This window comes from Nelumbo nucifera, chromosome 1 (genome assembly GCF_055504915.1).
Source record: "Nelumbo nucifera cultivar China Antique chromosome 1, China Antique-T2T, whole genome shotgun sequence".
Classification (NCBI taxonomy): domain Eukaryota; kingdom Viridiplantae; phylum Streptophyta; class Magnoliopsida; order Proteales; family Nelumbonaceae; genus Nelumbo; species Nelumbo nucifera.
The window spans coordinates 145112455-145139602 of record NC_142649.1 but is presented as its reverse complement, the minus strand read 5'-3'; the positions used below and the strand labels follow the sequence as shown (position 1 = coordinate 145139602).

At 40.3% G+C, this 27148-nt stretch overlaps 1 protein-coding gene across 3 annotated transcripts in view; it reads left to right on the top strand.

Moving 5' to 3' along the window:
• Window positions 1-3058: 3058 nt before the first annotated feature.
• LOC104610939 (NADH:ubiquinone oxidoreductase, 17.2kDa subunit) overlaps window positions 3059-27148 on the top strand; it is a 45640-nt gene continuing 21550 nt past the window's right edge. Inside the window, exons 1-4 of one of the 3 annotated variants that reach the window (XM_088894582.1) lie at window positions 3059-3199; window positions 3305-3471; window positions 3981-4037; window positions 4425-4477. In XM_088894582.1, the coding sequence (XP_088750708.1) occupies window positions 3360-3471; window positions 3981-4037; window positions 4425-4477 (222 nt within the window). In that variant the 5' untranslated portion in view covers window positions 3059-3199; window positions 3305-3359. The other 2 variants (XM_010277804.3, XM_010277806.3) reach the window with 2 other exon arrangements.

The following is a 27148-nucleotide window of genomic DNA, read 5'->3' as shown; positions in this document are numbered from 1 at the left end:
CTTAGGTACCCGCGACAGATAAGTTCTTCTATCTCGTCGTGGAGATTATTACAATGTTCGGTGCTATGGCCGTGGTCTCTATGGAAACTGCAGTACAAGTTTTTATTCCTCTCGTTCGGGTTTCCCTTCAGACGAGGTGGCCACTTTACGTATGGGGCATCTTTGATCGTCATTAAGATCTCGGCCCGCTTCGCGTTTAAGGGCGTGTAGTCCGTCCGACCTACTAAGGGAGCTCGGAACGACTGGCTTGGCTTCGTCCCCCGAGGTGGGTCTTTCTTTCTCTTGTCATCTGGGTTGGAGGGTTTGCCTTCCCTCTTCCTTTTTTCGATCATGCTTTCAGTCCTTTGGTTGATCTCCTCTTTTGTTCTTATGAATTTGTCCGCGAGCTTGAGGAATTCAGCTACAGTCGCGGGCTGGTTGACTACAATGTGCCATCTGAACTCCTTGTGTGTCACACCCCTCTTGGTTGCCGCGAGTTGTACCGCGGGGTCTAGGCGTGGTATCTGCAAACACGCGTCATTGAACCGTTTGACATAGCCCCGGATGGACTCTCCTTCCCTCTGGACTATTCCGAGGAGGCTCTCCTCGGTTCGGGGGCACCGCTTTCTAGTAACGAAGTGCGCGGTGAAGACTTGCACGAACTGTGTCCAGCTCCTTATCGACCTGGGAGCCAGGTTCCTGTACCAGGTGCGGGCCACTCCCCTAAAGGTGGTAGTGAAGGCGACACATATGCAGGACTCGCTGGCCCTCGCCAGGTGCATTTGGGACTGGAAAGCATCGACGTGGTCGTTGGGGTCAAAGGACCCATCATACTTGTGTAGGGGAGGAAGTTTGAAATCTTTGGGCATGAGAACTACAAGGAGTTCTGATGACAGGGGGGAAGGAACTGAAAGAATAGGGGCAACTTTTACCTTGTCCGAGCTTGTTTCTTTACCTCGGAGCTTGGGCAGGACGCGGGTGGTAGTTCGGTGACTTCGCCAGTGTCTTCGCTGCTGAGAAGGCCTAGTATTGGTGCTACTTGCCTCGGTGTTACCGAGCTCGATCGGCCCGGACTGTTGGTAGTCCGTGGCCAGGACTGATTCGCCGGCGAGCTGCGAGGCGGGGGTGATTGGTCTTTCCCTCCTGCCCGGGGATGAGGCCTGGCTCCTGGAGGGGTTCTGAAGCTGGAAGGCTTCCCCTCGGTGAAGGTGCCCGCCCTGAGGGGAGGGCTTGACCGGCTTCGGAGCAGGGTGCCGAGGTGGAAGCTGTGGTTGGTTTAGAGGCAGTTGGGGGAACTGCTGTTGGTAGTGGTGCTGGGAAATGTGGTGCAGTACTTGCTGCTGATGGAGCTGATGTTGCTGGAACTGCTGCATTTGGGCTTGCATTGCCCGCATGCACTACATCAAGTCATCAAACTGGTTCTGGCTAGTCGCCAAAGGGACAGCAGTTGGTTCGACGAAAGTTGTCTCGATAGGGAGGGGAAGGGGAACATTCACAGGTGCCACCATGCTTGGTGCATTGAGGCTAGGGATTCCGTCCGTCGAGAGGGGGACGGTGAACTGTCCGATGCATACAGTGGCGGGCTGAGGGTGTTCCTCTACAGCATTCGAGTTGGCGTTGTGCCTGTTGCTGCTGGAGGAAGCCATGGAAGCTAAGGTTTCTTTGAGAGAGAGAGAGAGTTAAAGGTTAGGGGAGGCTTTTTGAAGTCTTCCCACAGACGGCACCAAATGATGATGCGTAATCCGGTCGGTCCTAGCTGCCGGTTACCTTGCCTCTGACGAGATTGGAGGTGCCTGAAACAAGGAAGAAATTGGAGACTTCCGGGGAGGAACCCGGTTGGAACATTCCGAAGCTCAAGTCAGTGCTCTAGAGAAGGCAAGGGAAAATGAGAGACTTCAAGACCAGAAAGTACTGAAATCACATACCTCCTTCTTTGGGAGATGGGGGCCTTTTATAATCACCTTGTACACTCACTCCCATACCTCTACCAGATCGGGCATCATCACCTCCGCCAGATCGGGTGTCACCACCCCTGCCAGACGCCAGCTTGGGTGTCATAACCTCCGTCAGTTGCCAGTTCGGGTGTCATGACCTCCACTGTCCTTGTTAGGGTCGTCTCTGCCACGTCTGAGATGGCGGTGGCAGGTGGTCGTTGGAGGGCAACTGTCATGTGTCAGACCCCTAATCAGTCAGGCGCGCCGCCTCCGTGTACGGGCTTCTTGGGTATCAGGTACGGTTGTTCAGTCAGGCGACTTGGAGCCGAAGTGTGCGAGGTGAAGTCTTGAGTTCAGATAGAAGTGTGGCCGAGCTGCCCCGGGGTGGGTCAGCTTGGGTTTTTGCCCTTTGCGCTCCTTGTAAGGCTCGGGACCTCTAAGGGAGAGCTCGGATTCTTCCTTGGGGAGCTCGGGTCGTGGGTTCCTTCTTTTTGGGGGAGCTCGGGACTCCTTTCCCCAGAGCTCGGGTTGTGGGTCCGTTGCCGTGCCGAGCTAGCGCTTCTGCCAGGTCACTCTTGGTTGCTTCCACGTGTCGCATGGCCAAGGGGTCGGGCCAAATCTCCCTCCATCAGAACCCAAACCAGATCAAACCGTTTTGTTATTGTTTGGTGCAGTTTTTAATACAGTTTAGGAAGCTTTGAACCATTCTTTGATTTTATTAGGATTAACCCAATTAGAAAGCCCAAATAACACCTCTAAAAATTAAAACTTATAACTTTTTTTTTATTATTTATTATAAGATAAAAGAGTTTTTTATATATTTATAATTTTATACGTTCAATTTAGATATTATATATTATATATAATATTTATACATCATTTAAATATACATGTATATTTATAGATTTATATTATATATAATTTTGATTTATGTTTTACGGTTTTATTCGGTTTATAAAGTCCAAAAAGCCAAATTGAAACTGCAAATCACAATTTAACAAAATATGAAATCAAACAAAATCATTTTTAGCGTGCAGATCGAACCAAACCTTAAATTTTTTCTTGAATTCGATTTTGCGGTTTGAACGAAACAGTGAACACCCCAAACCAATTTGAGCTCTCGGGATTTCTCACTAAACATTGCCTTCTAGGCTGTTTATGTGGGGCTCACCTTGGAAAGCCAGGCGCGCTGCTCTTCAGCAGCTTTCAGATGAAGGCGGAGGCTTTGTAAAGAGAGCCGCTTCTAAAGACCCGAATCATTTCCATATGAACACAATTTGTAGAAGGCAAGGCATTTGCTCTGTTTGTAATTCATGAAGGGGACGCCCTTTTAAACAGTGTACTTCACCGTTTAATTTAATTGGTCAAACATTTCACTGTTTCTCCTGTAGTTCGAGCGAGATTAGAAATGATTTGATCTCCTGAAGAATTCTAGATAAGGGTGATATGTCGAAACTGTTCGCAAAGATATCTGGTTTTTTCAGCTCGCGAACTCTGGTTGGGGTCGACAAGGCCGGCAATCGATATTTTACCAGAAAAGAAGAGATCGATGGAATCAGTGAGTGAACTCAAATTTCCTTCTATCTCTCTTCCTTGAACACCTTGTAGGTTATTATGCTTGTTTTATTTATTTATTTATTTTTCACATTTCCTGGTGCTGCTTATTGTTAACTCGTATTCCATTCGAGTGTTCCTACTTCATAATCTATGGACATTTTATGCTCATTGGTTGATTTCACGAGGCCAGAAGACACTCTTCTCCGACATGATTCTCAGACCTGTCGAACGCTGTTGGGTTAATTCAACAGTTCCCATTGAGACTGGGAAGGGGTAGCAATAGTAAGGCCAACATGGTGTTCCTTTGTGAACGGTGAAGTCATTGCGCCAAATTGGTTTATCTGGCAATAACTATTTGATGATTAAAAGTAGCATTTCCATGCATTTGTTGAAACCGTTCTCGTTGAACAAACAAAATTACATTGTTGTATTTTGAATTGGTGTGCCTGTACATTTCTTACTGTCAAAAATCGTAATTGGGAACTTAACTTTATGCTGTGTGGTCACTAGTGAAAGAGAAAAGATGGGTGATATTCAAAGGAGAGACGGATCCAACTTCTATTCCGGGTACGGTTTTAGTGTAAATACATTTACTTGTATTGTTTTGGAAATATGCCTGTTCATTCTTTTAGTTAACTTTATTATGCTGAGAAATCTACATTGTTGGATTAATTTGTTCAATCTGATATTTTTGTCTTCAACTATTACCAAGATGTATATTTCTTGAATGAAATTCTGAAACATGGGATAGAATGGAATGTATGGCTCTAGATAGGAATGGCTGGACACCCAATCACCGTTTCTGATCCTTTCCCCGACATAGTTGTAAGAAGGAAATAGCAACAATGATGATCTGAAGTATATTTGATTTGATGGATAAGTTGAACCCACTTCAGTGACAAAATGGCTTATTTTTCTCATCCATTAATTATTTTTCATGTTTGGTGACTGTAGTTGAGTGGATATGCTGGTTGAATGGGCAAAGGAAGAAAGCTCCTACTCCTGAGGTAACATGGCTATATGTGTTTTATCTTTTTCTTTGCTTCCAATGAATTAACTTCCATATAATGTTTTCCCAATTTGCTTGGGGAGGGGATTCTCCACTCACATACACATATATACACGTATGTCCATGAACTAAATAGGCTTGTAACCGATGAAGATCCTTAGTTAACCTGTTTTTGTCTTTCTGAGGAGCATATCAAATCTTTTCTCTGCCAGCATGGCTTTTTAATAAATTTTCACTGATAAAAATAAAGAATGCATTAAATAGACGAATAAAAACACAAGAAGAATATAGAAATTGAATCCAATATTACATCAAATAAAGTGGTTAAAATACAGAAAATGAGAAAATACAAGCTGAAGTTCCAAGATTCTCAAGAATAAGTACAAATAGCTATTCCATGACAAAGGGATCCCAAGCCATTGGCTTCATCTAACCAAGTTGTTTACTTTGGAAGTAAAGTGTAGCTTTCGTTATGTGATGCTGCAATGGCTAGGGTCCAGTTGATTCATCCGTCACCATAGAATGAGTACCTGACTGAATAATTAATTTTTTTTTTCCTGTAAATGAGTTTAATTATACATCGCTTGTAAGAAATTCTAAACTACACATACATCAGTTGCAGCTTAAACTTTGAACCAGGATAATATTGGAAAGCATACTGTAAGTTCTTGGGTAGAAAATAGTTGGAGGATATTGCTTCTCTTCTTGACTTCCTAAAGGATATTTATCTTTTTCTATCTACTCTCAACTGATGTGTAAGGCAGTGGGATGCCAGTGGTCTGTAGAGTTCTGAAAGTTGGAGTAACACCGCTGCAAAGGGGTTTGAATCTTTGAGAGCTTCGGTTGATGAAGATTACAGATCTTTGCAACTTAGAAGTAATAGGAGAAAGAGAAAGGGAGGGTGAGCTCTATAGAGGAGTTGCAGAAGGGTTACAGAATGAGGAAATTAGGGTTTCTTGAGGAGGAAGATGAAGTCCTCCAAAAAGGAAGTGTGCTCTGGAGAGCTAAAGTTTGGAAGGCTCTAGGGAGAGTTGATAATGGGGAGTGTAGTGCATTGTTGAGTTACTGGGTTGATCTGTTGTTTGTTGTCTCCATCCCCTTATTAGGTGTCCTGCTACACTTTTATAGACGATTGTCATGCAAATCATGCCTGATTCGGGAATATTCTTGTCAGAAAAGTGTCTTAGTTATGCCAGCTCGGTGCAGGTGGTTACAAGAGTGTTAAGAAACTCGGTACCAAGCAGAGAACTTTCCCTGAATACTCACATGTTGTCCTGCCACATGTCCCCACCTTGTGCTTTGCTTCACTCGCTATAGTGTTTATAGTAATTTTCTTTGCATGCCTTTAAGAGCTTAGATGAGAGTTTGCAGGGTCCTTTTATCAATGGATGGTGTTGGGCATGTCCATGCTTACACGATGCATTTAGTTATGCCAGCTTGGTGCAGGTTGTTACAGGAGTGTAAAGAAACTCAGTACAAAGCAGAGAACTTTTCCTGAGTACTCATGTGTCGTCCTGCCACATGTCCCCACCTTGTTCTTTGCTTCGCTCGCTATAGTGTTTATAGTAATTTGCTTCACATGCCTTTAAGAGCTTAGGTGAGAGTTTTGTAGGGTGCTTTTGTCAATGGATGGTGTTGGGCATGTCCATGCTTACACGATGCATTTGGTCCCCATCTCCCTTTAGTTAATTTACATTTAAATTGCTTTTATATGCATCAACTCCAATCCCAATTATAGTACTTTCCTATGGAGAAGTCTTTGACAAATAGAGTTTATTTTTTCACATGTGAAGCTTTTTTTGTGGACAAATTAACATTTGTTAGTTATTGCAGGATCAATGTTTTAAAAGTGAAAGGCACAAGGGCCATTTTGTGCCTGAGGCACAAGGCGCAAGGCGAGGCACATGCCTTTTTGAAGGGTATAATTAAAAGACATATTCCTAAACTTCAAATTAAATTAAATGATTAACAAACAACCTATTAATATGTCAAATAACAACCAAAAATCTGAAATAATCAAGTTCTCAAGTACTCACCAATGACCAATCAACATTACGTTCAAGACTCCAAGCAAGCTACAAGCCATTAATGCAATACAATGAACAATCACATAGAGTTAGAGTCATGTCATAGTCATACTATCATAGGCAATTTTCTTTCAAAAAAAAAAAAGAGACAGACAATTTTCTTTCAAAAAGAGACATAGATTATAGACATAGAGTCATAGACAGTTTTCTACCCAAAAAATGAGTCATAGTAAATTTTCTACAAAACAAAAGTCAGAGACAAATTTCTATACAAAAAAGGGTCTAAGGTTTCAGCCATTCTTCAAGACTCAATCAGCATCCTCTTCATCTTCACTTGGAAGTTCAACTTCATCTTCATTGTCATCTGACTTGTAGTCATCAAAATCCTCTTCCATTTCTTCTTCAACTTCAACATCAACTTCTTCCTCTTCTTCATCTTCCAATTGAAGTTGTCTTGGTCTTTTTCTACTAGATTTTGTTGCTCTTGCTTGTGAAGTTCAAGCTCTAGACCTTGTATACCTTAGTGGCTCTTCAACTCCAGAAGCATGAGCAACATCTCCCCATGTTAGTGTATCATCATCAAACACCAAATCAGCTTCTGCACCATCTTACCTCCTCTATTAACCATTCATTACTCTCATCTATATCTTTTAATGAAATGGGGTCATTGGTGCTACGTGAGTCAAAGCTTTCTTTAAGCATCTGATTGAACTTAACAAATACCAAGTCATTCAATCGCTTCTGATCCAACCGATTTCTTTTCTTAGTATGAATCTGTTAATTCAAAAAATTGAACAAGTGTAAATTTAAGATAGTTTATAAAAAAATGGAAGTATTCTAGTGTAGTAGTTTGGCATACATGCTCAAATACGCTCCAATTTTGCTCACACCCCGATGCACTACATGTCAAACTTAGAACTTTCACTGCAATCTTTTGTAGATTCGGGGTAGAAGCACCAAATATGGTCCACCAATCATCTAAAAAATATAAATATTAACTGAATTAGTGATCATTAGACTAACTGAAAATATTAAGAGAATCAAATATTATATTAATTATTAAATCAATGTTATTTACCTGGTGCTTTAATCTTCCTCTGGGAAATAGCCATATCAAAACCAAAAATGCCTTCTGCATTCTTGTACTTGGATATTTCATCAGTGATTACACTTTTCTTGCTCTTGTCCTTCTCAATCATCTCAATTACTTTAAAAAGCCCCATCATAACCTCTTCATCTATTTCAATTCTCTCTTGATCATCATAATAAAATTGGGGGTTCAAAAAGTAACCAGCTGCATGTAATGGTTGGTGGAGTTGGCATTCCCACCTCTTATCAATAATTTAAAAAATGTCTTCATATTTTTCTTTCCTTCCACCAAATGCCTTGTCAATTGCCTCCTTTGCTCGGTCCATAGCCTCATAAATATAACCTATGGAAGGCTTGTTTTCACAATCCACCAACCTTAATACACAAACAAGGGGGCCACACACTTTAAAAGTAAAGATGACATTATTCCAAAATGTGGGCATCATGATTGTCTCCCCTATTCTTTTCCCTTTTGCTTCTTTTATCCATTTTCTATCATTCCATTCCTTTGAGTTGAACAAATCTCTCAAATTCTTCTTTTATGTGTATATATTCTCCAATGTGAGAAAGGAAGTAGCAAAACGGGTTTTTGCTGGCCTAATCAATTCTCTCTGATTTGTGAACTTCCTCATCAGGTTCAATAAATCTGGATGGTTATAGATATACCCCATAAGTGCAATTGCCTTCTCAATTGTTCTCTTCACAGTAGGCAACTTTCCAATGTCTCCCAATATCAAGTCCAAACAATGGGCAACACACGGTGTCCATGTCAGATGAGGATGCTTTGCCATAAAAAAACTTCCCTACTAATACAAGAAAACAATTCAAGAAATAAGAATTAAGAAATGTGACTCTAACATGTCAAAAGACTAGAGGAAAGTTAAATAGAAATAATAACAAAGTATAAAATTCACCAGTTAGGAGATAATTTGATGCGTTGTCAGTAATAACTTGGAGAACAATTTTCTCACCAATTCTCTCCACCATCTTGTCAAGCAATATAAATAACCTCTCAGCTGTTTTTACTTCACTTGAAACATCAATGCTCTCTATAAACATTGTCCCCGCACGGCTATTGACCAAAAAATTTATGAGGGTCCTATCCTTTCTATCCGTCCACCCATCAGACATAAGAGATCAACCCCATTTTTCCCAAGACTCCTTATGGTGTTGAAGCAATGTTTTTGTATAATCAACCTCCTTCAAGAGAGGAACTCACAACTCATGGTAACTTGGGATTTTTAATCCTGAACCAAATTGCCCTATTGCCTCTACCATTGCTTCAAAACTTTTCAAGCGTACGGTATTCAAGGGAATACTAGCTTGATAAAACCATCTAGCAATGCGTATGCACACTTGCTCTCTCCCTTTATTATACGCACCACTACTAGTATCTTTTTCTGTTCTCTTCTCAAACTCACAATTTCTTCTGGGCTTGGAGTAGGAAAAAAAATTATCCAAAGGCCCCTTTTGCCTTCTTATGGGGGGCTGTTTAGAACTTCTTTTTGAACCTGAAGCAGAAGGAATGTGATCACCACCACCAAGCACTTCCACCTTGTCCCCCATCTCATCTTCATCTTCAATTATATTTTCAAAATCATCAAGTTGCAGCGGCGATTTCTTCCTCCAAACACAACTCTCCAGCTGCAGGCTCGATGATAAGCTCTAGTTTGGGGCTTGCTTGGGTGTCGAGATCGGTTTCCTACTCTACTAGTCCAGAGAAGCTGAATCCAAGGTACAATAGAACAAAGAACATAGATGAAACATTAGATTCTGGGTGGATAAGTTTAGAGGACAGTACGGAAGGAGAGAACTCTGAAGGTTTTAGCCTTGGAAGTATTCAAAGCAAGTGCCACTCTCAGCTTGGGGAAGAAGTGGAAGATGGCTTGAAACTACTATTTAATGACGACCTCTCTACTACACTTCCTAGACTCTCAGTCCAGCCTGACAAAGGGGAAGGGAGATTAGGCACCACTTTGGGGGAAGTAAAATCTAAGACAAAGAATAGCGGAGATTTGCGTTCAGAACAAGACCAAATATAGGATATTAGTAGGGGCTATAAAGTCAACCCAGAACCTCTTAGTGGAGCTACAAACTGCCCTGTTCCCATAGTTAACTATCTAGAGGGTGATTCTGAAGGTAGCACCTCTGACTTTAGCCCAATGATTGGGGTTAAAGGGGTGCCAAATCCTCCGGTAAATCCTACATGTTTACAAAATTCTCTTTTGAACTCGATTTTTGTTTCTACTAATGTTTCTTCTAGTTCTGTGTATGTTGTGCCTACAAGGTAGACTAACCCAACCTTGCAGTCTGCCAATCAGAATGATCAAATGCAGGAAACAGAGGTGATTGGAGATTTATTTTCAGAAATTGTAGATGTGGAAATCGGGGATAGAATTTGGGAGCTGATTATGGAACTGTTTAGAATTCAGGTGGAGGAAGAGATGGCCGAACAGATTGAAAGGGATGAGGAGGGTGACACTCCTAATCCTATTGTTGAAGAGGAAGTAACGGGTGATGGTAGATTAAATGCAGAAACTGGCTCAAAAAAAAACAAAAGGGGAAAACAAAGAAAAAGGGTCCAAATAGAAAGAAAGAGGGGAAAGAGAAGCTAGAGGAGCCTAGATCTAAAAGAACTGGTGTAAAAAAGCAGAGAAAGAAAAAATTAAGTGAGGTAGATTATGATAAAGGGAGTGTTGGAAAAAAGGAGAAGAAGCGGTGAGTGGTTTGTTTGGTTAAAGGGTATTTTGTCACGGTCTCTATGAAATGGATTAGCTAGAATGTAAGAGGGTTAGGAAGCTCAAGAAAAAGAGGAGTGATTAGGGATCTGTTGAGAAGAGAAAAACCAGATATTGTGTTGATTCGAGAATCTAAGTTGTCTGAGTTAGATAGGAATTGGGTAAGAAGTATTTGGTCAGCAAGAGACATAAGTTGGGCATACGCATAGTCTTGGGGAGCTTCAGGGGAATTATAACTTTGTGGAAAAATGCAGAGATGGAGTGTACTGAGGAGTTAATTGGGAAGTATTCAGTGTCCATTAAGTTGAAGAGGAGGATGGATGACTGGGATTTTAACTAATGTGTATGGACCCACCTCTTATAAGGAAAGGGAGGGACTTTTGGGAGGAGTTAGCAGTAGTGAGAGGTCTATGGGAGGGCCCCTGGTGTTTGGGAGGAGATTTTAATGTCATAAGATTTTTGAGTGAATTAAACAACCCAAATCACTGGGTTACAACGAGTATGAGGAAGTTTAACCTCTTCATAGAGACCTTTGAGTTGCGGGATTTACTTATTCAGAGGGCAAAGTATACTTGGTCAAATTTTCAAGAGGTTCCCACTTGCTGTAAGTTAGACAAATTCCTATTCACAACTGATTGGGAAGTGCTTGGCGGGGATTAGTAGTTACAGCACTGCCAAGACCTGTTTCAGACCACTACCCAATAAGTTTGACCCAAGAGAGATTGGGGGGTGGCCCCTGCCCTTTTAGATTTGAGAATATGTGGCTTCTGCACCTTGAATTCTTGCTAAAGGTGGAATGGTGGGAAGTGGATTTCAGATGGAAGGGTTATAGATTCTATAAGAATTTGCAATTGCTGAAAGCAAGAATTAAGTTGTGGAATAAAGAGAGTTTTGGAAAGATTGAAGAAAGAAAACAGGAAATTCTCAGTATAATAGAGGAGCTAGATGGTGAGGAAGCTGAGAGAAGTTTGAGTTCAGAAGAGAGGAAAGAGAGATGGGGGTTGAAGAAGGATTTGGAAGACATTCTAAGAAAAAAGGAGGTTACTTGGAGACAAAAATCTAGATGTCAATGGCTCAAGGAAGGGGATGGCAATACCAGTTTTTTCCATATGTTGGCAAATGGGAGAAAGAGGAAAAACTCAGTGTTGAAATTGGAATGGAATGGGCAAGTGTTGACAAGAGATGAGGACATAGCCCAAGCCTTTGTGAATCACTTCAAACCACTCTATGAGGGTCCAAGGAGGTCAAGAGAAAACTTAGAGGGCCTGGACTGGAGGGTTGGGAATAGAGAGTTGTTGGATTCCTTGGAAAGGAAATTTGAGATTCAGGAAGTGAAAAATGCAGTCTTCTCGATGGAGAGATCTAAAGCCCCAGGACCTAATGGTTTTACGATGGCTTTCTATCAAGATTGTTGGGAAATAATTGGAGGTGACTTGATGGAGGTGTTTGATGAGTTCTATGAGAGGGGAAAATTTAACTTAGGTGCAAATGCAACTTTCATCGCTTTGATACCAAAGAAAGTGGATGCAATCCATCCGAAGGAATTTAGGCCCATAAGTCTGATAGGAAGCATGTACAAAATCATTTCCAAGGTTTTAACCCTAAGAATAAAATATGTTCTTCCCTCGATGATTTCTCCAAATCAAGGGGCTTTTGTGTTTGGGAGACAAATAATGAATCAAATTCTCATTGCCAATGAATGCGTAAAGTTTAGAAGAAGGAAAAAACAAAAGGGACTGTCTTGCAAGTTGGACTTAGAGAAAGCCTATGACATGGTGGATTGGGAGTTTCTGTTGGAAATTCTTAAGCGTAGGGGTTTCGGAGAGAGATGGTGTAAATGGGTGAAGGGTTGCATTTCTTCATGTCATTTTTCAATTCTGGTAAATGGAGTAGCAAGAGATTTTTTTCCTGCCAAAAGGGGCCTAAGACAAGGAGATCTTCTATCTCCCTTCCTTTTTACTCTGGTAATTGATGTGTTGAGTGAGTTGATCATAAAGGCAGATGCCAACAGTATGGTTAGTGGTTGGAGAGTTGGAAGGGATGAAGTGGCGGTTACACACCTACAATTTGTAGATGATATTATTTTGTTTGTGAAGGGAAAACAAAAGAACTCATGAACCTAAAAAGGATAGTCCATAAATTTGAGAGGATCTCCAACCTTAAGATTAATTGGGGCAAGAGTTGTGTGGCAGGAGTAAATTTAGGGAGTGAAGAGGTGATTCGACTAGCTGGACTATTGGGGTGTGAAGTAAGGGATTGGCCACTACAATATTTGGGACTACCTTTAGGAGGAAATCCTAATATGGATAGTTTCTGGTATCTAGTGATTGAGAGATTTACAAAGAGACTTGCGAATTGGAAGAGAAACTACATTTCTTGGGGAGGTAGGATAACCCTAATAAAGTCAACTTTGGCTAACTTACCAGTGTACTTCCTATTTACCTTAAGGATACCGGTGAAAGTGGCAAACCAGCTAGAGAAGATTATTAGGAACTTCCTTTGGGAACCAGGAGGCACCAAAAGAGGCCACCTAGTGAAATGGGAGGTGGTTTCTAGAAGTAGAGATGAAGGGAGCCTATGAATAGGAAATCTTAGGCTAAGAAACACAACATTATTGGGGAAATGATTATGGAGATTGCCATTGGAACAAGATAGACTTTGGCATAGAGTGATTATTAACATTCATGGATTGGTAGACAATGGTTGGGATGCAGGAGTCGACCCCAAGGCTTCTCGATGCTCTCCCTAGAAAGCTATTCATGGTATTTTACCTTCATTCCTTCCTTACGTCAAATTTGATGCTTGTGCAGGAAATAAAGTGTTGTTTTGGTAAGATGCTTGGGTTGGAGACATTCCCCTTAATGAAAGGTTCCCTTCTATTTATTCACTTTCTGAAAATAAAAGAAAAGTGATCTCTTAAGTTTTTACTGATAACTCTTGGGACTTGGGTTTGAGGAGAGGTCTAAGGGAGTCGGAAACGACAATGGTGGATGAATTAATTAACCTTCTAGGGTCAACCTACCTGGATCAATCTTGTTTGGACAGTAGAATTTGGAAACTTTCCCCATTTGGCATGTTCACTTGTTCTTCCTTTTTTGATGTCCTCATTCAATCATCAAACCTTGTAAGGAGCTTTCCTTCAAAGGAGATTTGGTGTCAGCCCGTACCCCCAAAAATTCGGGCTTTTTGTTGGGAGGTGGTTCTCTAAAAAATCAATACTCTAGATATGTTGCAAAGAAAAAGGCCAAATGTATGCCTATCACCCCATGTTTGTAGCCTCTACTTGGGATCTAGTGAGACAATCACACACCTATTAATTTCTTGCCCATTTGTGTGCTTTATTTGGACCTGGTTCTCTTTTATCTTTGGTTGTAGGTGGACACCTCCCCCAAATGTGGCAAGCCTTTTTGACCCAAGCTTTTTCAGGTACCGAAGAGACATGGAAGATAATGTGGAGAGCCACAAGAGCAGCTATCTTATGGTCAGTTTGGGAAGAAAGGAACAATAAAATCTTTAAAGGAGTGGAGAAATCCAAGGAGGCAATTGTAGAAAGGATAATTATTATGATTGTTCAATGGTTGAAAACTTTGGATTTGTTTAAAGACTTCTCAGCTGAAGACATTTACAGGAATTGGGAAGTGGTGGCATCTACAACTTCCATGAAACCTATTGTGCAGGAATTGTGGTCCCCACCAACACAACAAAGAGTGAAATTGAACTTCAATGGGAGTTCAAGAGGTAACCCGGGCCCTTTAGGTATAGGAGTATTCAGAGATGAAAACGGCAGAATTGTGGCTTTGTTTTCAGGACCAATAGGAGTGGGGGACTCATTGAGAGCGGAGGTGATGGCCTTTCTTCAAGGTGTAAGATATGCCAAACAATTGGGGTTACACCAAATTGAGATAGAGGGAGACTCTAAATTGTTGATTGAGTGGCTGCAATCTAGTAAGTTGGGAGCCTGGATTTATAGACAGCCCATAAGGGAAATCCTCAGCATAACAAGGGGGATCGGTGCATGCTTCAAATGGACAAGGAGATCAGCTAATGGTTTTGCTGACATGTGGCTAAACAAGGGACTGTGAGGGAGAGAATGTTCTGGGCAGTTTTGTAAGAAAGATTACTGGGGGCTCAACACCTACTTAGGGGTTGACAGTTGTACTTAAATCTGAAAAGTTATTCTTAAGTTATATTAATGAAGTTACCGTTTCCAATAAAAAAATCAGGAATTCTGCTCTCTTGACTTCCAACTATGTCCTCTTTCATTGATTTTTTTTTCTCTGCATGTATGCTAATATCTCTTCTTTCACATCTTTTGGGCATTTAGGACAGACTTTCACATTTCTTCTTCCACCAATTAAATGCTCTTTTGCTCTATAGATCCCTCCATTTGTCACTTTGTCACAAAATTTGCAAGTGACAGAATTTATATTCTTTGGATCTTGCAAATAACAAAATTTGCAAGTGTCACAAAGCCATTGTTTTTGTGTAAGAACTAAGAAGCAAGACTGCAATTCTGCAAGTATGCAAGTCCTTGTAGAAACTATAAAGAAGAATGGGCAGTTTTAATGATAAAAACTAAAAAACAATGGGGTGGAGACCCTGTTTTTAATGAGAAAAACTGAAAAGAAGGGGCAGATCCCCTGTTTTTATGATAAAAACTGAAAAACAATCTGTTTTAATGAGAAAAACTAAAAAAAATGGGGTGGATCCCCTGTTTTTATGATAACAACTGAAAAACAGTGGGGCAGAGCCTCTGTTTTAATGAGAAAATTTGAAAAAAATTGGGGTGGATGCGGATCCCCTGTTTTTATGATAAAAACTGAAAAAACAAATGGGGGCATAGCCCCTGTTTTGTGCAAGAAACAAGACTGCAAGACTGCAAGTCTATGTAGAAAGAAGAAGAAGAAGAAGAAGAAGAAGAAGAAGAAGAAGAAGAAGAAGAAGAGAAAGGGTGGAGCCCCTGTTTTACTGAGAAAACTGAAGAAGGGTGGAGCCCCTGTTTTACTGAGAAAACTGAAGAAGGGTGGAGCCCCTGTTTTTGTGCAGGTTGTGTATGAAGAAGAATAATGGAGCTCCGCCCCTGATTTAACATTAAAAACAAAAAGAGACAGGGGCGGAGCCCCTGTTTTATTGAGAAAACCAAAAAAATAAATGGGGCGGAGCCCCTGTTTTACTGAGAAAAGCCGAAAAAAATAAATGGGGCGGAGCCCCTGTTTTTATGCAGGTTTTGTACGAAGAAGATGAAGAAGAAGAAGGCTGAGTTGCTTCACAGCTTGGTTGGATTGCTCAAAAAAATGGGGCAGAGCCTCTGTTTTCTCAGCCTGGACTGCCGCAGGAAGAAGAAGAAAATAAAATATATACATACCTGTAGCTCTGTTTGATTCAGGCTTGGAGTCTTGGAGGAACTTGAGCTTGAACTAGATCTGGATGAGCTTCAGCTTCCTCTGGTAGTCTGGTTTGGAATCTTACTTTTGGACGTAGGAACTCTTCCCTCCAGACTTTCTTTTTTCTTCTTTTTTTTTTCCTTCTTTTGGTTGTTTTGGCAAAGACCCTGTCGATTCAGCTTCCTTTTCTCCCAAGTTTCCTATTTTGTATTTTTTTTTTATTTTTTAATATATTTTCGAAATTTGTTTAGGTTGGAGTGTTTAGACATCATCCAGACGCTTGCCTGGGCAGCCTGTCGCTTGGCCTGAGGCACAAAGGCGAGCGCCTGTCCAATGGTTGTGCGCCTTAGCCTCGCCTCTGCGCCTAGGTGCGCCTTTTTAAAACACTGTGCAGGATAATAGATTATGGTGATCCCACATCTCCCCTTGGTGTGTATCATGTGCTTACAAGATGGGGAATCAGCTGGTCACCTCTTTCTGCACTGTGCAGTCAATACTATTAGCAATTCTTTTTGGATTTGGATATAGTCAGCCAACACTTGTTAGCAGTTCTTTTTGGTTTTGGATATAGTTAGTCAATAAAGGGGCCAAAGGCTTAGATCAAGAGAGAGGCTATATTGGAAGGCCATCATGTGAGTGTGTGCATGAAGAAAGAAATGGAAAGATTTCTGAGGATAAAGAGGCATGCACATAGGAATTAAGGAATCACTTATTATCATGCACTGTGATTAGTTACTGAGAAGAGAGTTCAGAGGTATAACCTATGATGACATGAGAAGAAATCTCCAGGAAATCCTGCAGTCCTCCCTGAAACATCAGCTCCCCCGTGCGTGTGCGCATGTGGCCTAATGTGAAGTCAAAAGTCTATTAAAGAAATCCTGGGTCAGCTGACAGGTGGAGTTCTTATCAAAGCTGATGAGGATTCTCTGATTACACAGAAGCAGAAGGTAGAGCCCTTCTTATGGGAGCTTACTTAGTTAAACAGCTTCAGCTCTAATAGATTATAGTAAAATGAGACTCCACAAACAATACTAGGGGGTGCCAATCAGTGGGTGCTGGGCTATGACAATTGACATATTCCCTTATATATCAGGGAAATACTGTCAGGAAGGAATACTCAGATAAAATGGGGTATGAATCTGTAGGCATTATGCACTGACAACCAGGAGTGTGCTGTAGTCACTGCTTTTCTTGGCACTTCCTCCTCCCAGTTGATTTGTTATCAGAGATTTGGGCATTCTGCTCTGACTAGATTGGCCATAACTCCATATTGCTGCTAGAGATATTGGAGCTCCATGTCACCTTCCTCTCTTTCTCAGACCCTTTAAATACAATCCTGAAAGCATCTCTAAAACAGATCTAGGAAAGCACACACTTTGAGGTTGAAAAGTTGGCAGAAGTAGGCCAAAATTTTGTGGCTTAATTGACAGTGAATAAAGAGGTGATCTGCAGTCTCCATCGTGTGTGGGCATAACATAAGATGCAAAAAGTCAAAGGGATATCCATATCTCTGCTTAACAGCTTGTGTCTGGTAAGGCATTTTCCAAATGCTGTTGTTCTCACCATAAAAGAAACCTTTTGGGAGCTGGTTGATCCTATACCTCATTACCTCCTTGGATGGGAAAAAGATATGTTTGGCAAACACAGCTACCTGGAAAAAGATCTCACTGTGATCTCTTTGGGTTCAAACCACTAGGGGTGCAAGTTGGATATCTGATTTGAAAACTTTACTCCGCATTGGGCCCAGGCTTTAATGATGGATATGGCACTGAACAGAAAGGTATGGTAAAACAGGATTCATGTAACTAACCCCATATAGTTGGGACAAGGTTTAGATGATTATGATGATGATGATGATGATGATGATTGGGCCCAGGCTTTCAGGCCAGGCCCATTCAAATTTTAACAAATTACTAACCTGAGCCCGCTCAAGATGCATTCCTACATACCACATTAAGGTTAATACTTGTGAGACCTTATAGAGAAACAGACCTGTTTGGTATTTATCTCATGTTTGTCTTTGCAATTTGAGGGGAGAGAGCACTTAGCATCTGCTAATCTCCTACTCTTTGTTACTGGCGTTTGGATTTGGTTTTTTGCTCTCACTAGATGTAGGTGGATTCCTCCAATGGATTTGGCAACTCTCTGTCACTCAAACTTCTTTAACCCACCAAAAAGGAGAGGGAATATAATGTGGAGATGCACTAGGTCAGCAGTTTTGTGATCTATATAGGATGGAAGGAATGGAAGATTGTTCAAAGACAAGGCCCATCATAGAAAACATCACAATGAAAGTTGTTTATTGGCTCAAAATGTGGGGATTTCCAGAGGCTTCACTACTGATGACATCATCCATAATTTTCAATGAGTGACCAACTCTTTTGTCTCTAAGGCTGCTGTCATTTCTTAATGGGAACCACCACTAGAACATTGAATCAAGCTAAGCTTTGATGGGGTAATCCAGACCAATCAAGGATGGAGGGATCTTTAGGAATGATGATGTAGGCACTAATATAGCTCTCTTCTTTGGACCAGTAGGTTATGGGAATTCAACAAGGGCTGAGATACTAATTGATTACAAGGCTTGAGGCTAGCGAAAGATTTGAACTATACAAACCTGCTAATAGAAGGGGATTACAAAGTTGTGGTAAGTGTAGATTTAGGATGAGAATATGACTCTTTGGCAGTAGACCTGTTCATGGGCTGGGCTCGGGCTTGGCTTTTGCCAAATTTTGAATGGGGTCCGGCCCGAAGCCCGAGCCCAACATAGTGTAAGTCAGGCCTGAAGCCCAGCTCATGAACAGGTCTATTTGGCAATATGGGAATATTATGAAAGAGATGAAGGATCTCAAAAGAAATAGGAATATCATTATAACATGGGTTCATAGATCAACCAATGGGTTTGGCAGATTGATGCAGTACGGGATTCGGACCAACAAAGTAAACATTTACAAAGTTGGTTTTCGAAGACCCACCTTAGTACATAAAGGAAGAGGATGATGCAGCACAGAAGGAAGCTAATAAGTTCTATGCAAGTTGGGACCATTCCAAGACACATAAGAAGCAGAGATGACGCCACCGACCCAACTTAGTAAATATTTACCGATATAGCATCATCATAGAATTTCTATCTTAGTTCGTTTTTACCAAGTTGGCGCCATCGCAGAGTTTCTATCTTAGTTCGTAATTACCAAGTTAGTGTCATAGCGAGATTTCGAATTTGTATTCAATTAGGACTTTCTTTTTGAAGAATTTTAATAGGATTCTATTATGGAGTGTTTTCATAGATTAGGAAACTTTCTTGTAGGAGCCATAAGGGTGTATGCCTACATAAAGAGTAGCTAAGGGAAGGCTAAGACAATTTTTGATGTTGATTTTCTTTTAATTATTCAATGAAGAATTCTTCTTACTGGTAGTTCGACTTCTGCTCTTTTCTTTGAAGCTTTTCTCAATGTGTTTCGTTTCCGTACTGCGCCATTTGGTATCAGAGCTCATGTTTGATCCTTCTTCGGATTATGGATCCTAAGAAGAAACAAGTAGCTCACATCATGGAGTAGGAACCCAACAACAAAGCGCAAGAAGAGGTGGCAAAGCTGAGAAGACAAGTTGAGGCACTTGCTTAGGAGTTGAAATCGTTGCGTTCTCGTTCGAAAACAGGGGACAACGACTCCAATGCAAGTATCTTCACTCGTTCCTTTTCATCATCAAGGCAAGCAACCAGATCGGCTGTAGTCATGGTTTAAAATGTCCCTAATTTCCCTAATATTTCCATGACATATTTCCATTTCCATGGGTAGCGAAATGAAATTTTATTGGAATCGACATTTCCCCAATGAACACTACCAGACCTATGTGGAGTACAAGAAATAGTATCCACGGCATATTTTCATTTTCACTTCCATGGGTAGCAATATGAAATTTTACTAGAATTGACATATTCCCTAGTGAACACTACCAGTACTATGTGAAGTACAAGAGATAGTATTATAACATAAGTCGGTGACAATATTGTAGATATGTGAACTTGTGAAGTAACAAGTTATTGTCGACCTAACTTACTTGATTACAACTTTGAGCTAGCTCAATATTCACTTCAAACATGAAGTTAAATAATAGTTTTTGTTTCTGTAGTAGATTATTTGGTTGATCTATTACAACAATTTACATTTTCTATGAGTTTAAAATTTTCTTTAACTAATTCTATCATGAAGTTCTTGAAGGGATGGGAGATCCATCATATAGATGGCCGAACCCTGCAGGAAGGTTGGGCAAAATTTAAAAAATTTCTTTCTCTCTCATTCGGGAATCGTATTCCCTAATTTAAGAAACAACATTTTCAAGGTTCGTTCTTGAATCAAAACCGGACCAGATCTGAAACCAAAAGGGAAGTAAGGGATATACCTGATACGAAGTAACAGTAACTCCCAATGTAGGTGTTCACGCCCAAGGAGAAGATCAAAACCCGCTTTCACTGGAGATGACACAGTGTATGGTGAAGCAGGATCAGCAGGATGGTTCTTCAGCAAGAACCTTAATTCTTCAGTAAGAATCGAACAAGGGCTGGTGAGCACGACTTTAGATTGTTTCTTCTAGCAAGAAACAATATCAAGAACCTTTCTTGATCAGTTCCACAGGTGGAAATCGAACTGGGTAGGGGCGGCAAGAACTAGGGAGAATTCTGCAGGTTGTTGAGTATGTGTAAACAGAAGAATTCGCCCCCTATTTATAGCCTTCTTTGGATCAGCCTCCTAATCCAATTAGGAGAGAGTTTCTTGATCCAAATCTGATATTTGGATCTGGATTCTTAAATGGATAAGACTTATCTTATCCTTCAGCTAATCCTAATCAGGTTATAAATCAGATTTCGCCCCCTTTTAATTAACTGACTTAAGCCCAGTTTGAAATGGGCTTTAGGCCCATTAAGTTACATAGCTCACTTACTCTTTAATCTACTGGCTAACTTGGCTCTCTTTGTATGGCGTGGGACCCTAACATTGATCTACACATTAGCCACATGGGTTCAGCCCAGCCTCTGTTACAAGGCCTGGCCGAATTCACTGTAGGACACAGTGAATCCCTGAGTCCATCACCATGGGCTCTTAATGGGCCCAACATTTACACTAAATGGTCATTGGGTCCAACCACCTTATGAAAACCCAAGGACTGTGGGCAGATGCAAGATTAGCCCATCAGGTATTACCTTCAATGGTCTTACACTTAACCTCTTAGCCCATAATGATCAAACATTGCTCGACAAGAGAGGACCTCTCCCTCGGTTGCAAGGTACAGTGCTGCACTCTCTACTCACATGGATTCCGGGAATTAAAACATTTTGCAAACATTATTGTGAAACCATAACATATAAGTATATCTCTATATAAATATATTTTGCAAAACAAATTTCAAACACATTTGAAATCCACTGCCGACAGTTTAGGTTTCCATTAGAGAGAGTGCATTCCCCCAATCATTCACTTTGTCTGACAAAGGGGCTGATCCTGTCACTATGATCGCCTACTTAGATGAATTCTCAGACTGCCCCAACATACCCAGGTTTCGACCCCCGCTAAGGATCTCACTGATTGGCATATCAAAGACACCCCAATCCGACACCTAGTACAGTACCATAATCGAGTTTAGGGGTCAGGTGTAACATTCCAATTTTGCCCATCTATCTCCAAGGTCTAGGGCAATATTGGAATTTGGTCCGGTTCAGGGTTTCAAGTAAACCCACACTGCATATACCTTAGGTCTCACCCTAGCAGCTAAGACAAACCACTCCAATCAACTTGGCAGCACATCAGTGTCGGCCTTGGCAGGATAAATCTCCCCAGATCTATCCAACAGCTATGAAGATTCTAAACTAACATGAGTCTCATAAGTGTCCAGTTTAAGGGTATTACACAGAAACACACCAAATCACATGAATCAATTATGCACTTTTATTCATTTACAATAAATGTCAATAAGTACATCAATCTGATTGGAGCTAAGGGCATACACTGTCTAACAGTTTTAAAGGTTAAGGTTTACAGGGCAACTTCAGAACATATTCTTTTATCTATAACCTTAGTTTCTTAGTTTTGTTTAATATTTTGGAACAAGATAATAATTTAAAAAGGTGTACCTATGCTTCTTTGGTCATTTCATAAAATATCATTCTATATTTTGCATATTTTACAATGTTTCGGCCATGTCTATAATTTTTACAATATTTCCATACGATATTTCCGACATGTTTCTTATATTTGGATGACCGACATTTCCACCTACATCGACATTTTAAACCTTGGATGTAGTTGCGGGTGGTGACCAGAAATAGTGGGAAACAAGTTTCAATTTTGAGATTCCAAAGTTTCATCGAGGTTTCTCTACTTGGCAAGCAACCAAACTGGCTGTAGTTGCAAGTGGTGAATAGAAGTGATGGGAAACAGATCTCAAGTTTGAGTTCCCAGAGTTTAATGGAGGTATATCCTCAAATGAATTCATGGACTGGAGTTCCATGGATGAGTTATCAATTTCAGAGTCTGAAGGTAAAATCAAATCTTATGACTTTGTTGATTGCTTTAATATTATTGAGGATTGTTACGAAAATCTTGCGTAGCCATTCTCTTCAACAACATCTATTAAAGAACAACATGTTGATTGGAACAAACCTCCAATCTATGATGAAGAACCCATTGCTCAAGAAGAATATGTTAGCTTTCATCATGATTTTCAAGAAGATGGAGACGATATTTTTCATTCTAGAGGCTTTGATAGCATTGTCTTCATACAAGTCTATGAAGATCCATATTGGCAGTCATTTTTGTAAAGTTCAGAATGGTCAGTAAAGGGAGAACTAAATTATTTGAAAATCAATAGATGTGTTTCAAGAGTTAAGAGATGTAATGAAGACATTCCAATTCGTATTGAAAGGTTACACCACCAGTTGTCTATTAGAAAGTTGGAAACAGAGAAGCACAAACGAAATGTTGGAGGACTCTCACATGGTAGCATGAATCCGAGGACGGGTTCTCTCCAACCCGGGGAGGATGATGCAGTACGGGATTTAGACCAACTAAGTAAACATTTACAAAGTTGGTTTTTGAAGACCCACCTTAGTACATATAGGGAGGGGATGATGCAACACAGAAGGAAGCTAATAAGTTCTATGCAAGTTGGGACCATTCCAAGACACATAAGAAGCAGAGATGACGCCACCGACCCAACTTAGTAAATATTTACCGGTATAGCATCATCATAGAATTTCTATCTTAGTTCATAATTACCAAGTTAGTGTCATAGCGAGTTGAGAAAAGCTTCAAAGAAAAGAGCAGAGGTCGAACTACCAGGAAGAAGAATTCTTCATTGAATAATTAAGAGAAAATTCAATATCAAAAACTGCCTTAGCCTTCCCCTAGCTATTCTTTATATAGGCATACACCCTTATGGCTCCTATTCCTAATCTGAAAGCACTCCATAATAGAATCTTACTAAAACTCCTCAAAAAGAAAGTCTTAATTGAGCAAAATCTAAGAAAACACTCCATAATAGAATCCTACTAAAACCCTTCTAAAGGAAAGTCCTAATTGAATATAAATTCGAAATCTTGCTATAATGCTAACTTGGTAAAAACGAACTAAGATAGAAACTTTGTGATGGCACCAACTTGGTAAAAATGAACTAAGATAGAAATTCTGTGACGACGCTATGTCGGTAAATATTTACTAAGCTGGGCCGATGACGTCATCTCTGCTTCTTATGTGTCTTGGAATGGTCCCAACTTGCATAGAACTTATTGGCCTTCTCCTGTACTGCATCATCCTCCCTGGGTTGGGGAGAATCTGTCATCGGATTCAAATCATCATCTGACTGATCGCCAACATAAGGTACCAAGTGTTTGACATTGAAAACATCATGGGTACGTATATGGCTGGGTAGCTTTAGTCTATAAGCATTTTCATTGATGATTTTGACTATCTTGCATGGTCCAACCTTTCTTGGTGCCAGCTTTCCATGTTGCCCAACCGATAGGCGTTTCTCTGTTAAAATGGCCCAAACATGGCCTCCCACATCAAATACTACTTTCCTCCTATATGTACTAAGGTAGGTCTTCGAAAACCAACTTTGTAAATGTTTACTCAGTTTGTCCGAATCTCATACTGCATCACAGATGCATTGGGTAAACAAAATATAAAAGATTTATTTTGGGGAATGGGGGGGAGGACCTGTGATGTATACTAGGGATGTTCACGGTTCAATTTGGAGAAGATTTCAGACCAAACTAAACGATTTAGTATAGAAACCAAACCAGACCAAATCATTCTATTACAGTTTGGTCCGGTTTCTAATACGGTTTGGGCCATCCTATTGGGCTTAAGCCAATTAGAAAGCCCAAATAACATGCATACCTACATAAATAACAAATATAATTCAAATATCAAATTGAAATGTTAACAAGTGCCACCTATTGCTATTATATAATTAGATTCACACTTTCTCAAACACAAACAACTCTTTGGACATCAAATTACAAGTTAAAAATTGAAACATATGTATTATATATATATATATTAATACATTAATAAATATATTATAAATAATTTGGTTTAATTCGGTTTACAGATCGGTCTGGTTCTAAAATTTAGAAAACCAAACCAAAAAATTACAGTTTGAGGATTTCTTAGACCAAACTGCCAATTTTGGTATGGTTTGGTGGTCCAGCCATATAATGAACACCCCTTTATTTCTGTATTGCTCATCTTAACCTCAGGGATGTAACCAAATGTTTATAACTTTTTTTTTTTTTGAAAAGGAAAAGTAATTTTATTGAAGATTGAAGAAAGATTACAGAAGAAGTCAGTCCACTATGGGAATGGCTAGAAATAACAAAAGTTAAAGCTGCCAAAGGGACTGAGTCCTGAGCTCCTGGACTACATTTACATGATTGAATGCTGGATTAACAGCGACCCAAGATACCAGCTTGCTGACTGCACACTGCACAATCTCATCAGATTTTTCTTTTTATTGCAGAAAACTCTGCTATTTCTTTCATTCCAAATAACCCAAAGCACAGCTGCGGGGATGGCCTTCCACACCAGCTTTCCTTTTTTCTTTAAACCCCTGATCTTCCAGCAGCATAAGGGATCTTTGAAAGAATTCGGCATAACCCAACAAACACCCACAGCACTAAGAAAGTGAAGCTACACCTGGGCAGTTACTAGGCAATGTAAACACAGATGCTCTGTAGTTTCAGGCTGCTGACACACAGACCACAAGAGATGTCTGTCAACTGAACTCCTCTTCTTACAAGATTGACTTTAGAAAGACATTTGTTGAGGGCCATAACCCATATTAGGAAGTTGACTTTAGAAGGGCTAATTGGATTCCAAACCTGTTTATTTGGAAAATTCACAGCACCTGAATTGTTAAACTTGAGAGCCATAGACTTAACCGAAAAAACCCATGTCTTTCTCTGCTCCACTTCCAGTTCCATTCATCTTCCAAACTGATGCCAATAAATTGATCTGTAATGTAGCCAGCAGGCCCAACACCTCTTCCATTTCCCAGTCATATAAATTCCTTCTAAACCGAGGAGCCCAAGTTACACCATTCTCTGATAAGGAGTACGAATCAGCAACCAAGGAATTATCAGACTTTTGATAGGGTTAACCTTATAGCCCTGTGACAACTTCAAACCAGTTGAGAATCCCAAGAAGCGTTTCCAATTGCATAGGAGAGGCATCAATGAAACATAGTGTGTCGTTTGCAAATTGTAGAATGTTGACCTTTTCACCCCCAGGTTTGATTGCAAAGCCTTCCCACAAACCAGATTCAGCAGCCCTCAAGCTAAAAAGAGTGAGAATTTCAGTAACACAGATGAACAACACAGGAGAAAGAGGGTCTCCTTGCCTCAACCACCTAGAGCTCTCAAAAGTACCTGCCGATTGTCCATAATGAGAACAGAAAATTTAGGAGTAGATGTACATACTTTCATCCAATTTCTCTATTTTTGCCCAAAGTTCATCCTTTCCAACACAAAGTCCAAGCATCTCCAATTGACATGGTCATAGGCTTTTTCAATATCTAGTTTGCAAACTAGTCTTGGAGTCCCCTCTCTCTTTTTGTAATCTATCAATTCATTAGCAATTAGAATTGAATCAAGCAATGGTCTTCCCGGAACGAAAGCACTCTGATTGCCAGAGATCACACTGTTCACCACCTTCTTCATCCTTTCAGCCAATGCTTTTGCTAAAATTTTGTAGAAGCTGTTCAAGAGACTTATTGGTCTGAAATCTTTAAGGTTTACTGCTCCTTCAACCTTTGGGATAAGAGTGATAAAAGTGTTATTCAGACTTCTTTGCAAGGATGCATTTGAATGAAATTCCTGGAAAGCATTGAGCAGATCAGACTTCACCACCTCCCAGCACTTGATATAAAAAAGATTAGAAAAGCCATCCAGCCCTGGTGATTTTTCAACCTCTAATTTACTAATTGCTGATCTGATTTCTTCCTCAGTGAATGGTCTTCCAAGGAAAGTTTTTTCTTCTTCACTAAGCTGTTTGAAGGAAAGGTTCACAGGAAGAGGCCTACTGTTCCAATTTTCTTAATACAAGTTTTTATAAAAAGTTGTTGCAATCAGCTTGATTCACAGGAAGAGGCCTACTGTTCCTCCCAAACCAGCCTACTAATTGAGGAGATTCTATTTCAGGCATTTTCCATTTTATGAAAAATATGGGAGTTTTTATCCCCCACTTTGAGCCAAGTAATTTTGGTTCTTTGTCTCCACTTCAGTTCTTCCTTGACTACAAAGCTGTCATACAAGGCTTTAGCTTGAAGTGTTTTCAATCTTAACACCTCCGAAACTGGCCCAAGCTCTTCAGTTCTGTCAGTATCCTCAATCAAATTCAGACAAGCTCTTTTTTCAATTTCTGAATTCAGATTGTTCTCTAGATTCAGACTTTGATTTTTTCTTTGACTGCTTTCAGCTTTTTTGCTATGATAAACAAGCTGGATTCAACCACCTGGTAGTCAAACCAAGCAGCCCTAACCATAGGGATAAAACTGGCTTCCTCAAACCATGCATTTTCCAACTTAAAGGGGGTTTTCACCTTGTCCCTTTCTCCACAGATTAGCTGGATTGGAGAATGATCTGAAACTGGTCTGGGCATTATCATTTGCTTAAAATCTAGGAATAACATCCCAGTTTGTGGTAACCAAAAATCTGTTCAATCTAACTAAAGTGGGTGCATCTTGGTTATTTGTCCAAGTGAAATTACCACTCACAAGAGGAAGATCAAGTAGTTCCAAATTATTGACAAAATCAGCAAAGAGATTCATAGACCTTGTCCTTCTACTTCTAGTGTTCTTCTCCTCAATTGATAGGGTGACATTAAAATCCCCTTCTATTGCCCAGGGGCAAGTAGAAGAGCCTCTCACAACTGCTATT